Consider the following 14,163-nt stretch of genomic DNA (forward strand, 5'->3'; position numbering starts at 1 on the left):
CATGATCCGAAGACAAATAAACAGGATTTTGTTTGTGTTTTTTATATAACAGACTTTCGGCTTTAACGAACACCCTCTCACCTGCATCAGACCATTATATCGAGGTTCTAATTTATTGGGAAATTAATTTTAAATATAATAATATATAAGACTCTATAGTTCAGGCGGGTAACAAGCAGTGATGTAGTTTGGTTGTCACGGTGAAAGACAAGTGTCATTTGTTTAATTTGTAACACATTTGTGTCATTCACCAAATGACAATGACAATGGGAGAGTGTGGTAGCAGGTAGATCACTGGCAGTTTTGATACTGGACAGTGGATCACAGCCTACAAAGTTGGACATGACGACACCTAATATGAATGGTTCCAATTAAATTATGAGTTATCTGTTGATTGCATTATGTAGAGAAGGAACTAATGTATCAGCCCGGTTGTAGTATGAGATGATTTTCATTTCAATATTTCACTATAACAACCTATTTGTCTTTTTTTCCAGATAATATTTTATCTACAACTTCTAAGTTATATCGTGTTTTTTTTTTTACTTATTACATAAATTGTCCCAGTACAGCGAAATTACCATAAACTAATCCAGTTAAAACTGTGATTGGGAGATTCCGCGGGCTATTTCATGTGCACCGTATAAATAACAAAAAACGGCAAAAGAGAATAATGTCGAGCAACCTAACAAGATAATTTATAAATCTTGACATGTTTATAGCTCAGCCGAACATCACGCGTTTTTGTATATCCAATAGTTTCTCAGTGAATGTAGTAACCTGCAAATATAATTTATAAGCCACATGGATGAGTCTAACATTGTAATATTATGTACTTATTCCATTACGGATAGTATTTTTTGTTTTGATTATCATTAATCTTATATAAATGTTAATAGATTTAAGTTGTGTACTATTCCATTTGAGTCGTTTTTTGCGAACCGGGTTTCGCCTTTTGGCATCTTCAGGCACTATGTGCACTCATCAAAAGGTAAATACAAATAGTGCCTGAAGAGGCCAAAACATGAAACCCGGGTCGCAAAAAAATGACTCAAATGGAATAGTACAAAATTTAAATCCATTAAAATTTAAATTCAAATTCCATCAAGTACCTTCGGTCGACAGTATTAATATTATAGTTATTACTATTTATTAATATTAATAATAGTGTATAAATGCATACCTAAATAGCTCAGCTGAGACTTTGTAGCTTAATACATAATAAAAAAATCCTCAATACGATGAAGAAGAAAAGGAAGCTCAATAATTCGGTAGTTTAGGTACAGCTAAGAATGACTGCTGTATTTTGTGTGGTGAGTCATGTATGCACATACTTTCTGTAGGTAAAAGTATACACTTGTATGCAGTTTTGCTATTGGTTATGATAATTTCGCTATATAGGGATGTAGTTATTCTTATAATATATTAGGCCTTTGCAAAATATAGATAATTAAAACAATAAAAATCAGGTGGATCAAAATCTCTCGCTAATAATACCTATCATTATCAATAAGTCACATTTAATATTTATACATGGGATGTGGAAGCAATATTTTACAATAAATCTCGCCGATGACAGTACGTTTATTAATAATGTTAGCCTATCGAAATCCTAGGAAGTCGGTCAATCTGTCATTCCACGAGTCTATCCAGCTGATGGACGGCTTGGAGGGAGGACTGCCGACTTCCATCGGAAGGTAATCTTCGCCGCGGATGCAGAAGTAACTGTGGATAGGACTGCGACAGATAGGGCACCTGTCTAACTTATCTGAAAGAGAAAAAAAATCTTTTTGATTTTTATATCTACTACAATCCGATATCACTTTTTTATGTGGTTGATTATTTCACTACGAGGGGGTTACTATGGTAACACTCACTCAAACTCACTTTAGTGCCAGTCTTGGTATCTAACATGTATTTTTTTAGAAGAAATGGTTGTGGTCATTCACTCCATTTATTAGGGCTTCTGGGTCCATACCATACATTGAAAAAACAATAAAAGAAACAGCTTCAGAAGCAGACATCCTACCACTCATTTATCACTGTGACAATAGGTAATTATTGCGTTTTATGTCCTTTATATATGCTTGAAAGGAGTCAGGCATTACATAGATGATAAATATGGTTTTTATTGTTTTACAATATTTTGATGATTCCAATCACACAGTGGCGAAGGGTGGAGGTAGGCTGTTAAGATTCGCTATAAATAGTTCACACTAAACTTTGTTAGTCATATGTATTTGTTTTCATTGAACTAAGACTACAATTTACAGATCGTGTTAGTTAGTTTTTAAAAATCAATTAAACCCTGCCTAAACGAAACCATAATAGTTTTGGTCTAATTTGGGCGATACGACAAAATTGTGCACACTTTTTCATTCATAGTTATTTGTTTTCGTTGGATTAAAAATACATTTTACACATTTTGTTGGTTTATTTTTTTATTTCATTAAGCCCTGCCTAAACCAAACTAAAATAAATAAAAAATATTATTTTATCTATTGAATATTCAAAGTTATGTATGATTTGATTGCATAATTTTAGATATTTTATAGATAGACACATATTTTTTGACTATTATCTATTGTGACTTGGTTTCTCAGGGTTTAATTGAATTTTCAAAACTAACCAACATTTTCTGTAAATTGTAGTCTTATTTCAATGAAAACAAATATGTATGTCTGAAAAAGTTTAATGTGCACTATTTATGGCGGATCTTAACAGCCTACCTCCACCCTTCGCCACTGCAATCACATAGCCAGTGACCATAACAAACGATTATGTAAATAAATCATTTAATTATGAGAATTTATTAACCACCAAATGGATTAATGTCCAATGTAATCAACACAGTGTCATATTATCCATGATCACCCATCGCTTATCTCCTTTCAATAGGTACTCTTCGCGACTGTCACATAGTAAGTTAAAATGGTAAATAAAAAGATTACTTATCCAGCACTGTACAATATATTATTTAATTGAATACTTTTATATGGTAGAAATATATAGGCAGTATATATTTCTAGGCCGTAAGATCCCACGAGTATACTAGGTGAATCAAAATATGGACGACTGACATTAAGCGATCAATGTAGAAACTTACTAAAACAGGGTGCGCAGACACAGGTGTGCCGGCATGGCAACAGTGCTCTGGAAAGAGGGAAAGCTTGGCACACTGCACACAACTGCTCGCATGGCGGTTCGGACACTTCATATGTCGCAGGGTTGCCAGTAGCCAAATAAAGTTGCTGGAAAGCATAAAAACACAAAATGTAGTTTATAAGTAGTGTAATTGAGGAGCTGAAGATTTAAGGGCGGTCTTCGTAGTCAAATGCAATAGTCGCTGGCATCATAGATTCGACTTGCTGTGAAGTCACAATGTATCCATGTGATTGTCTCTAAAGCCTGTGTATTTCTGTGACTGTTTTACTAACTACACTACTATCATTGTTGTCTCACAGTCAGTTGTAGTATTAAAAAGAAATAAAGGGAATACAGTACCTAACCAAATTGAGTAAAACAATTTCAAAGATAAATCATTATCATCTAAGCTCGCGGAAAAAGTGTTCAATGTTGTTTTACTTAAATTTAAAATGTTATAATGTAGACATCATGCTCCAATCCCGTAGCACATTTCAAGCTGAAAACGAAGTGTCAGCAAAATCTGTCAAAATGTATCAGAACCACTCAAAGATCACCTCACCCGTGAGCTCACATATTTTAGTGGTTAAGAAGAAAGCTACAAATGATAAGTAATTATGTGTATTGACACAATGTTTCTATCAGTTTTTATTATTGAATGTTCCGAGAGCAATACAGCACATGAGCTCACGTTATGGTAATGTGTTTCTATCACTGCTCACCTTTTCCTCAACCTCAGCACCACAATTTTCCATAGATAGTAGTCAAAATATGAGAATAATAATTGGTATGGAGCATTTTACACTGTCTGGATTGTCCATTGATAGTTGGAGATATATAGGAGATAAGATGAAATAGCTATATTTACAGATTATTCTATATATTAGAAAAATGTCATAATGTTTACCTTTAAACATGAGAGTTGTCCATTGGCTTGTTTCAAGTATTGGGCTAAAACACTCGTTGGTAACGGACAGACTGAATCACGTATATGCACAACATTCACCAGCGCCACCTATAAACATAACAAGACATCCACTTTACTAACAATGAGAAATGTAAATAATTATTAGGTACCATTTTCGTTACTAAGCGGAGCAAATGTGTCTTCCAGAATAGAGTTTATATTGACTGACCTTGTGATAAACCTAATAATATCACAAATATAGTTAATGAATGCCAAACAAACGAAATAACAATTTTTATCTATATAATATAAAATAAAACTATTATTTTAGACACAAACCAATAAATTATATTATATAATAATATAGTATTAGTTTGTGTTAGTATTAATAGATGGCAATACAAAATAGTTATTGTATTTGTTTGAAAATTTAATAGGTTTTATACATTCCAATTTTAATTAAATATTTTATTTTGACTAAAAAACCAATTGCAAACTTTAAACAATTTACTATGGCTCGAACTAATATCTATGCATCTGAATGGAGAGCAAAACAGAAGGTTTTATTTCTGTCGAGTGTGTTTGCACACTCATTTTTTTATTGGCGCAAGAACTGATTTAAGGAAATTTTATTTACAAACTGAATGCAAAAATAAAACTGTCAGTCGTGTTTCGTCCTTCATTATAATAATAAATGACATTTTCGGTGTTGCCCTTTCATATTAGCCATTATCAATGGTGCGAAATACGTATACACCTGCAAAATTTTCGTGTGAATAAACTTTGCGACGTCAATGACGTTTGAAAATCGAAATCTGTGTATTTAAGACGTTTGAGTGATCAAATACTAATTTACAAAATCGACACCATTGTTTGCAAAGTTGTTACAAAAAATTGACGATAATTTGTTTGACAGTAAAGATTTGAGAATTACCAAACTTAGATCATCTTGAGCTAATATTATTCCATGAAACCATTAAGAAATGATGATATGAGTAAATTATTTAATAGTTAATTGTTAAATAATTGTATTTTTTACATTGAAGATATATTATTGTCCAGCCTTACATCAAGATATAGTAAAATGTGCAAAACAAAACATCTGCTAGGAAAACCTTCACCTTAAACAAGAATTTTTTAAACAACCAAAAATATTGACCAATGTTAATTTTAGGAACTTAAATTTAGAGCCAATTACTTTGTATAAATTTAAGGTGAGGCCAATTAAAGGCAGTGCGACTGTAGATTTGAGTTGCTTAGAGTCATAACTCACATATTCAAAAAACCGAGTTTTGAGGTAATCGCACAAAACCACCAGAGCACTGTTATTTGTAATTAAAAGAAAAGAACTCCCTTGAATATTAATGAGTAGGTGAGTTGATTTACATTATTTTTTTTAAATATATATATAATACTAAGGCTGCAGACACACAGCACACTATGAGAAATAGAGCATTTTGTTTGGTTTGGTTAGGTTATTATTCATTGAAAAATGTGAGTTATGACACCAACAGTCAACATTGTCAACGATTTTTACATGGTTTAAAGTGACTTTTGATATCCAACTATTTTTCTTTATATTAGATTAGATAGATTAATGCCTTTAGAATCACTAGGTATATTTAACTCAAAAATGACAAAATTGCAAAATGTTAGTTATGACTCTAGGCGACTCATTTACTGAAGGCATATTTTAGCAATAGAGATGCAGTTTAATACATTTTACTGATAATATATATTTTTAATATATTGGTATATTTAACAAAGGAAATATAAATATTTTTTAAATTCAAACATAAAGTGACAATTAAAAAAAACTGTTATAAAATGTTTGCTTGTGAATTATGACCATAGGGACCTAACCTTGATTCGGTCATTTTTATTTTCTAGATATATCTAACATTAAAACTATAAATTATTCAAAAATCTTGTTGAACTTATTTCTTATAATGAACATAAGCATAAGGCCTCAGTGGCAGCGTTTTGCAGTACAAAGCATGCATATTGTGTACACTTGTTTAACATGCATGTCGCATGCCCCGCTCCGTAAAACGCCACTGAGGCTTTACAAGGAGATATAAAAAATAACTATAAAATGTGTAATAATAAGTGTTCAATGAAACACCTAAGGATAATACAAACTAGAAAGAACATATTTATTGAAAAAATACGACGCCTGACGGAACATGAACCTGTATTCACTGGATTCGTGTCAATATACTTTACCATTTAAGCTACAGGCGTCTTATCTAATTACGACGAAATTAACTAGCAGTTTTTTTTACATTAAATGATTACCTATCAAATTGCATTCATTTTTGGCTATCGGTTTTGTGTTTCAAATCAAGATATCAATCCTAATTACCAGTGGCGAAGGCTCCATACTAAGCGATTATTTAAAGCCTACCTTCTAAGAAAACTATATCTTCAAGTATTTATTTCAAATTGCAATAAAAAAATATATAGAAAATTTTAAAATATTAAGAGTCATCTATTGTGTGAATTTGAATGTAGACTATGTAAATTAGCCGAGTTTAGAATCAAACAAAAAATTACAAGCGAGTGACGACATCTGTTGTTTTTCTTTGAATGACGATTGTCGATTATTGACTTCATAATCGAAAATGGTTTTCTATACCTTATATGACTCATGTCTTCGAGCAAGTCTACAAATTTTATCACGTCTTGGAAGCGTTCGAGTGACCGCCTTCCAACTCTTTTTGCAAAGTTTATTGTCTATGCCTGCCGCTTTAAATAATAATAAATAAATAAGATGATTTAAAAAAATAATGTCTATTGGGTTCAATCAGATATAATTATTAATTGATTTTAAAAATAACAAATAATTGTATCTCGTGATAATTATTTAGATTAGTTCAGTCATAGACAAACATAATTTATATCGTTTTAATTCAGTCAGATTGTTGTTCAAAACATGGTGGTATAGTTTTATTTTGTGAGACAATTCTGTGATTTATTGTATTCTGAATGTGGATAGATTATCTTTTTTTGTACCCTAAGTCATTCGTCAGTGCTTCAAATACAAATTATTTGTAAAAATGTCTAGTTTTCCAACTGAAATTGGTCATTGCTGTAGTACAGATCAAATTTAAAAAATATCATTTTCAAGTTTGACGTTTAACCAAAAATCAGAAATTATCAAAGCTGGAAGATCAACCGTTCATTTAAATTTGCATACAGCAAAAAAAACTTATGTTAGACATTTCCACAACAATTTATATGACAAATATTCGTTTTTGACTGGCAGTTGTCAATTAAATAAACTATACTGTTGGCCATGTATGCTATTTGCCACAGATAAGTCTGCGTGGAATTATTCTGGTATAAGTGATTTAAATAATTTGACAAATTCAGTGGTAAAACATGTGACTACAGAAAAACATTTACATTCAATCGTAAATCTGGAATCTTTTGGTAAAACTAGAATCGAATTTGCCGTTGATAAACAACAAAAGGCAATTGCTAGAGTACACAATGAGAAAGTCGACAGAAATCTTAATATAATGCGTAGATTGATAGATACAACAATTTTTTTGGGTAAACAAGAATTATCTTTTCGAGCACACGATGAAAGTGAATCATCAAATAATCGTGGAAATTTCATAGAATCTCTTCAATTTTTATCATCTTACGATTCTGTAATTGAAGGACATTTTAATTCATTAAAATCTTCGTGCGCCTTTTCTGGATTATCAGGTGAGATTCAGAATGATTTAATTTCGTCAATATCATCCGTAATTATTTCAGAAATTAAGGCTGAAATTGCAGAAGCTAGTTTTGTTTCTATAATGATAGATGAAACACCAGATATTAGTCGCCGTGAACAGTTAACAACCATTTTGCGATACGTTTCAAATAATTCTGTAGAAGAACGATTTTTAGGTTATGTAGACGTAAGTTCAGAGAGAACTGCCATTGTTTTGAGTTCACATGTATTCTCCATATTAGAAAAGTTTAATTGTAGTGAAAAATTGGTAGCGCAAAGTTATGATGGGGCTGCAGTAATGTCTTCAGAATTAAACGGAGTTCAATCAAAAGTTCGAGAAAAATGTTCTATGGCCATATTTGTACCGTGCCATGCTCATATTTTAAATTTAGTTTTATCTAGATCCGTTGAAAATGTTGCGGAATGTAAAAAATTTTTTGGACACATTAATAAATTAGTGAGTTTTTTTAATACATCTACAAAGAGAAGTGCATTGCTCAATGAAATAATGGATCGCCGTCTTCCAAGTGTTGCATCGACCAGGTGGCACTACCACTCTCGTATACTTAATGTAATACATGACAATAGATCTGATTTCATAACGACATTCGAGACAATACAGAATAATTCTTCTAAATGGGATGAAGATTCTTTAACCTTTGCAGATGCTTATGATAGTAAATTTAAAGAATTTGAATTTAACTTTTACTTAGGAATATTCTCCGAAATCTATGCCCGAACGGATATTTTATTTAAAATTATTCAAAGTAGAACTGTAAACATTTCTTATTCCATTAAAAAAATTAACGAATTTAAAAAATGGTTAGAGACCGACTTCCAAAATAGTTTTAGTAATTTATATAATAAATATAAAAACCTCTGTGAACCACCAAAAAAACGTCGCAGAAATGAATTAAATGATGAGCAATATTTTAAAATCATTTTTAAGGAGGTTTGCGATAACATTTTAATGCAAATGAACGATAGATTTGTTTCATTTGAAAAATTAAATTTTTTAGAATTACTTGAACCGACGCTATTTAAATCGTTTAAACGAAAATTTCCAGATAAACTATTTGAATCCCTGAAAAACAGTTATTCTGGTATTTTTGATTCAAGTCAATTGAAAAACGAACTTAAAGTCATTTATTCTTTACCAGAATTTCAAGATTCAAATTTAAGAGAGTTGTTCGAATATTTTAAAAACAAAAAATGTCTAGTGGAAGCTTTCTCACAGACTTATAAACTAGTCAAATTATTTTTAACGCTACCGACCACGACAGCGACGGCAGAAAGGAGTTTTTCTACTCTAAAACGTGTCCACACATATTGTCGAAATACTCAAAATCAAACTAGATTATCGAATCTTTCAATTATAGCTATTGAAAAAGAATTATTAATTAAATTAAAACGTGGGCAAACATTTTATGATGATGTTTTAAAAAAATTTCTGCAGAAAAACAGACGAATTGACTTAGAGTACAAATGATCATATAGTAAGCCTTTATATTAATTACCTACTGAAATATCTTGAAGTGTTTTGAATGGCAAAATGACAACAACGGCTTTTTTCAAAGCCACCAATGATATATTTTTGGGCGTATGTTACGTGTATGAATGTTTATGAAAATACATAATTTAAACTCATCGCTCAATTTTATACCGTCGGTGAGCTATTGAAATTTCAACGATTCAGTGTGGCGTTGTCATTAGTGTGCACATATTATTATTCATCAGTACTAATATCGTAAGTATTATCTTCTTATTTCCTGTAAGTATACCTTACAAGTGTGCTATTTTTCTCTGATCTCTACAGCTTACCTCTTCCCAAAAGTCACCCTTCGCCACTGCTAATTACTAACCAACGCCCGGATCACTCCAAATTTTAGCTATAACGTACTTACACTTGCTAATACTTTAAAAAACTATTTCTTTTATTCAATGAATAATTCACAAGATTTGAGAAATTAACATTCTTTATATTAATTATACAGTGGTACCGCGATCTATTGTTCTCGCATAAACCGTTTTCCCACACAGATCGTTCATTTTTGAAAGTCCCGCCAAACACCCATAAGAACAATGTTAAATAATCCCGCATTTATCGTTCCTCAATTTATCGCTTTCCTCGATCTATCATCTAAATATTATGGTCCCGTCACAAATATCATCCTGATTTACCGTTTTTGTTGAATATTTTTCATTTCTCTTTCATGGAATTGTTTATGATACATATAGACCTTTCAGCCGCGTCGATTTGTTTGCACAGGTCGGTTGGGGCTCAGGCTTGCCTCGCGTCTCATATCACGAATTTTTATAAGTCGCAACTAAAATGCCCCCCCCCCATGAAGAAAACTTAAACTAAAAATAATTCAAGACGTCGAAAAATATCCAGGAGAAAAACGAGTTTTTTTTTTTTTAAATATATCCCGCATTTATCGTTTTTTTTGTAGGGTCCCTTGAAAACCGTAGAATCGGGGTTTCACTGTACATCTCTTGAAAACATTGTATTAAATTGCATCTTCGTATTCTGCCAGTAGAAGCGCTAGTAACATTACACTCCCCCTTAAAGTGACTGTGATTTTTCATACCCTTTTTGAATATGAACTTCAGAGTTCAGTGTTACTTAACTATCGTGGTAAGCTTTCCATATTATAATTATGATGTACCTATAATTTTATTGATATAATGGATTGATGGTTAAAGAATATACCGTATCGTCGGAAACCAGACGGTCTGGGTCATCGTCTCTAGTGATTAACACAACAAGCGGGTAGCACAGTCTTGGGGGCGTTCCGAGTCTTAGTTGGGCGGGTGGCGGAAGCTGTAACCGTAGCGTCTGCTCTGAGTGATTCCCATCTCTGAAAATAAAGGCCAGTTCATTCATTCATCCATATGAAGGCGGTTTGTCAATGAAAAGAGGCATGAAGTGATGAAAAAACCATGATATTAGTAATAAATTTGACAGTATTTTTGTCATAATGTCACTTTGTTTATATGCCTGGTCCAGAGTAACATAGGTATGTCCGTAAATAAATAAACGTTGTGTAAGAACTGTTACAATCATATCGTCTCTGTTCTGGCAAAACACACTAACTGGAGAATACTAGTTTTGAGTAATTTGACTTTGAAGTTGTTAAAATGTTTGAAATGGTCTATCACGTGAGTTTATTAAGTAATCGTAAAAAGGATGACTTTAAAATAAAGACTGTTTATTTATTAAGAAGGTTTCCAGACGGTAAAGTTTGAAATAAGGAACACGTTGGTATAACTAACTCAATATGTCATTTTTTCGAATTAGTGTCTTCTGCCAGAACAGTGACGATATTTTGTATAAATTATTTTTATACAAATGAGCATGTTTTTTTATGTATTTCACCGCGTATGTTAAATATGTACAGATGTGCAAAAACAAGCAAGTGTAACTGTTTTTCGGAAAAAAAATCGTTTCATCTGAAGTAGCGATGCGTGGTCTTGTGAAATGCTGTTTTGATTAAAACATGATAATTTATATGACGTGGACTTTCCAAACTACATTTAATTTCACAACTGATTGACCATGTGTATCTGTTTAGTGATAAAAGTTTAAAAAATATTGAATAATTTGTATGTGGACATAATATATTTGTCTGTAAGTAGGGAATCCAATCCCGAGCCAAAATTCTGATCCCAGGATTGGCATTTTTTTCCATTGTCAATATAATTTTTTTACATTTACAAATAACATTGATAAAATCGGTCAAAAATAAATCTAGTATAATTTATACTATTTAAGACATTTATTGTTAATATTGTATACGTTCAATCTTGGAAATACATAAGTTTAATGGAGTAAATAATATTGTAATATAAATAATAATGTGAATATAATATGAGATTGCTGTTTCTGATAGTAAAGACTTAATCCTTTCTATGCCGCAATTAGTTAATTGATAGTAATTAACATAAGAATTGGTGTAATTAGGGCGTCCAAAGACGCTTTGGACACTTTTAATGAATGGGTTAGCGAGATTTAAAATAGTAAAGCAAATCATGGTGTACTTATGGCCTTTCCGCTTCGTAAATCTAATAAGTCAGCCAAATACGAAACTGCCGTAAAACGTATGAGATCATGGTGGAATTACTTTGTTAATAGTGCGAAGCATTGTTTTTTTCCAATCTTTCTCATTTTTATTGATTTATGTGAAAAAATAAAATGAATCGGCAACTTACACATGGGTATAAATCAAACTTCATTCAAACTCGGTTTATTTTAAATGTAGTTATTTGTTATTAAAAGTATTTTTTCTGTTATATTTTCGTTTTTATTTTATTTTCCATAAAGATTGATAAAAAAATCAATCCCGTAAGCTTCGGGATTATGTTTATCAATCCCGGTATTCATAGGTATCGAAAATAGCTCGGGATCCCGGGATTGGAATTCCTATCTGTAAGTAGTAGGCATTATTTGAACCATCTGTTTTAATTTACACTGCCGGCACCGGGAAATCTAATAATCTGCAATTCCAATATATAGCCGATTTAGCGGCATATATTCTGTGTTCTCTGTGTGACCGATTTGGTAGCCGCTATCGATTTCGAAAAATACGATACCGTATTTGGAACAATACTCTTGCAAAGGTAACTATAACGCAGTGCGCTATGACGCATGCCCTTTGGAGGCGACGGCGAATTATGAAGCTCAATGATTAGTATTTCCATTAACTGTTTGCAATCAATGAATAGATTGCATAATATAATAACTTAACGGCCCACGTGCTCGTCGTAGGTCAAAATTGAGTTTTTATTGTATTTTCAAACCATGATCCTGGACACTCCTTAAACGTTGTAGATAATCTATTTATATAATTTTGAAGCCTTATTATCCTTTATAGTTATTTTAAACATTTGATGACTGCATAAAGTATTTTTGTTACATAAAATAGTATTCTTTTAAACCTCTCGCTCTAATGTTTTAGAATATAGTCATATTTCGGTACATAACTGTGCAGTGGTGTTAAGATTTTTTACATTTATTAATTTTTAAACGCATTTATAAAACCATTAGTATAATTTATTACGACAGCGGTTTCCAACCTGGGAGGCGCGCCTCCCAGGGGAGGCGCGATCTATTGCCAGGGGAGGTGCCAAAATTTTTGAATAAATTATTTTTTATACCATAATATCTACAAATAAATAAAAGTTCATATCTTAACGTAACAGTGAAAATTCAGTGCATGAATGTTTATTTTAATATATAATACATATTTAAATCCTATTAAAAAAATATTTGGAGCGGAGAAATTTAAAAATGGCGCTTTTGCAAACGCTCTGTTTCGGTAATGCACAAAACGACCGCTGGTTGCATGAAAACAATAACCTCAAATTTAAATGTCACTCGTAGCTAAAGTGTCAACTGAAGCGTGTAGGCAGGGTTTGATATTTTTTTTTTAATTGTTTTTGACGTGATTTCTTTAATATAATATAACAATAAAACATGTCTCCACTTTTAAATGATTTCTACGCCAGATATATTGAAGCAAACAAAAATCTATTTCCTGAGTTCTTGGTTAGTTTGCTAATGCATTTTTCATATAATTTTATTAATAGTAAAAAAAGTCGCCTGCGGCGCTGCTTTGTTTCAGAGCTATTAAATATTTTTAATATATGGGTGAAAGATCCTGGCCTGTGGGCCCTATTCACTATGTGGAGCTCATGATAGAATCCATTAATCGCACAAAACCACCAGAGCACTGTTATTTGTAATTAAAAGAAAAGAACTCCCTTGAATATTAATGAGTAGGTGAGTTGATTTACATTATTTTTTTTAAATATATATATAATACTAAGGCTGCAGACACACAGCACACTATGAGAAATAGAGCATTTTGTTTGGTTTGGTTAGGTTATTATTCATTGAAAAATGTGAGTTATGACACCAACAGTCAACATTGTCAACGATTTTTACATGGTTTAAAGTGACTTTTGATATCCAACTATTTTTCTTTATATTAGATTAGATAGATTAATGCCTTTAGAATCACTAGGTATATTTAACTCAAAAATGACAAAATTGCAAAATGTTAGTTATGACTCTAGGCGACTCATTTACTGAAGGCATATTTTAGCAATAGAGATGCAGTTTAATACATTTTACTGATAATATATATTTTTAATATATTGGTATATTTAACAAAGGAAATATAAATATTTTTTAAATTCAAACATAAAGTGACAATTAAAAAAAACTGTTATAAAATGTTTGCTTGTGAATTATGACCATAGGGACCTAACCTTGATTCGGTCATTTTTATTTTCTAGATATATCTAACATTAAAACTATAAATTATTCAAAAATCTTGTTGAACTTATTTCTTATAATGAACATAAGCATAAGGCCTCAGTG

The 14,163-nt window shown here is 31.6% G+C and overlaps 1 protein-coding gene across 1 annotated transcript in view; it reads right to left on the reverse strand.

The window, feature by feature from the left end:
- Positions 1–544: 544 nt before the first annotated feature.
- Positions 545–14,163, reverse strand: part of LOC147071259 (cell growth regulator with RING finger domain protein 1-like) — a 130,645-nt gene continuing 117,026 nt past the window's right edge. Inside the window, exons 5-7 of the mRNA XM_085948052.1 lie at positions 4,052–4,159; positions 3,107–3,251; positions 545–1,768 (exon numbers count right to left, since the gene is read on the reverse strand). Coding sequence (XP_085804178.1) covers positions 1,602–1,768; positions 3,107–3,251; positions 4,052–4,159 — 420 coding nt within the window. The 3' untranslated portion in view covers positions 545–1,601. The remainder of the gene's footprint in view (positions 1,769–3,106; positions 3,252–4,051; positions 4,160–14,163) is intronic.

Source organism: Rhyacophila brunnea, unplaced genomic scaffold (genome assembly GCF_057557595.1).
Source record: "Rhyacophila brunnea isolate RB1 unplaced genomic scaffold, BYU_Rbru_1.0 scaffold_20, whole genome shotgun sequence".
Taxonomy (NCBI): Eukaryota; Metazoa; Arthropoda; class Insecta; order Trichoptera; family Rhyacophilidae; genus Rhyacophila; species Rhyacophila brunnea.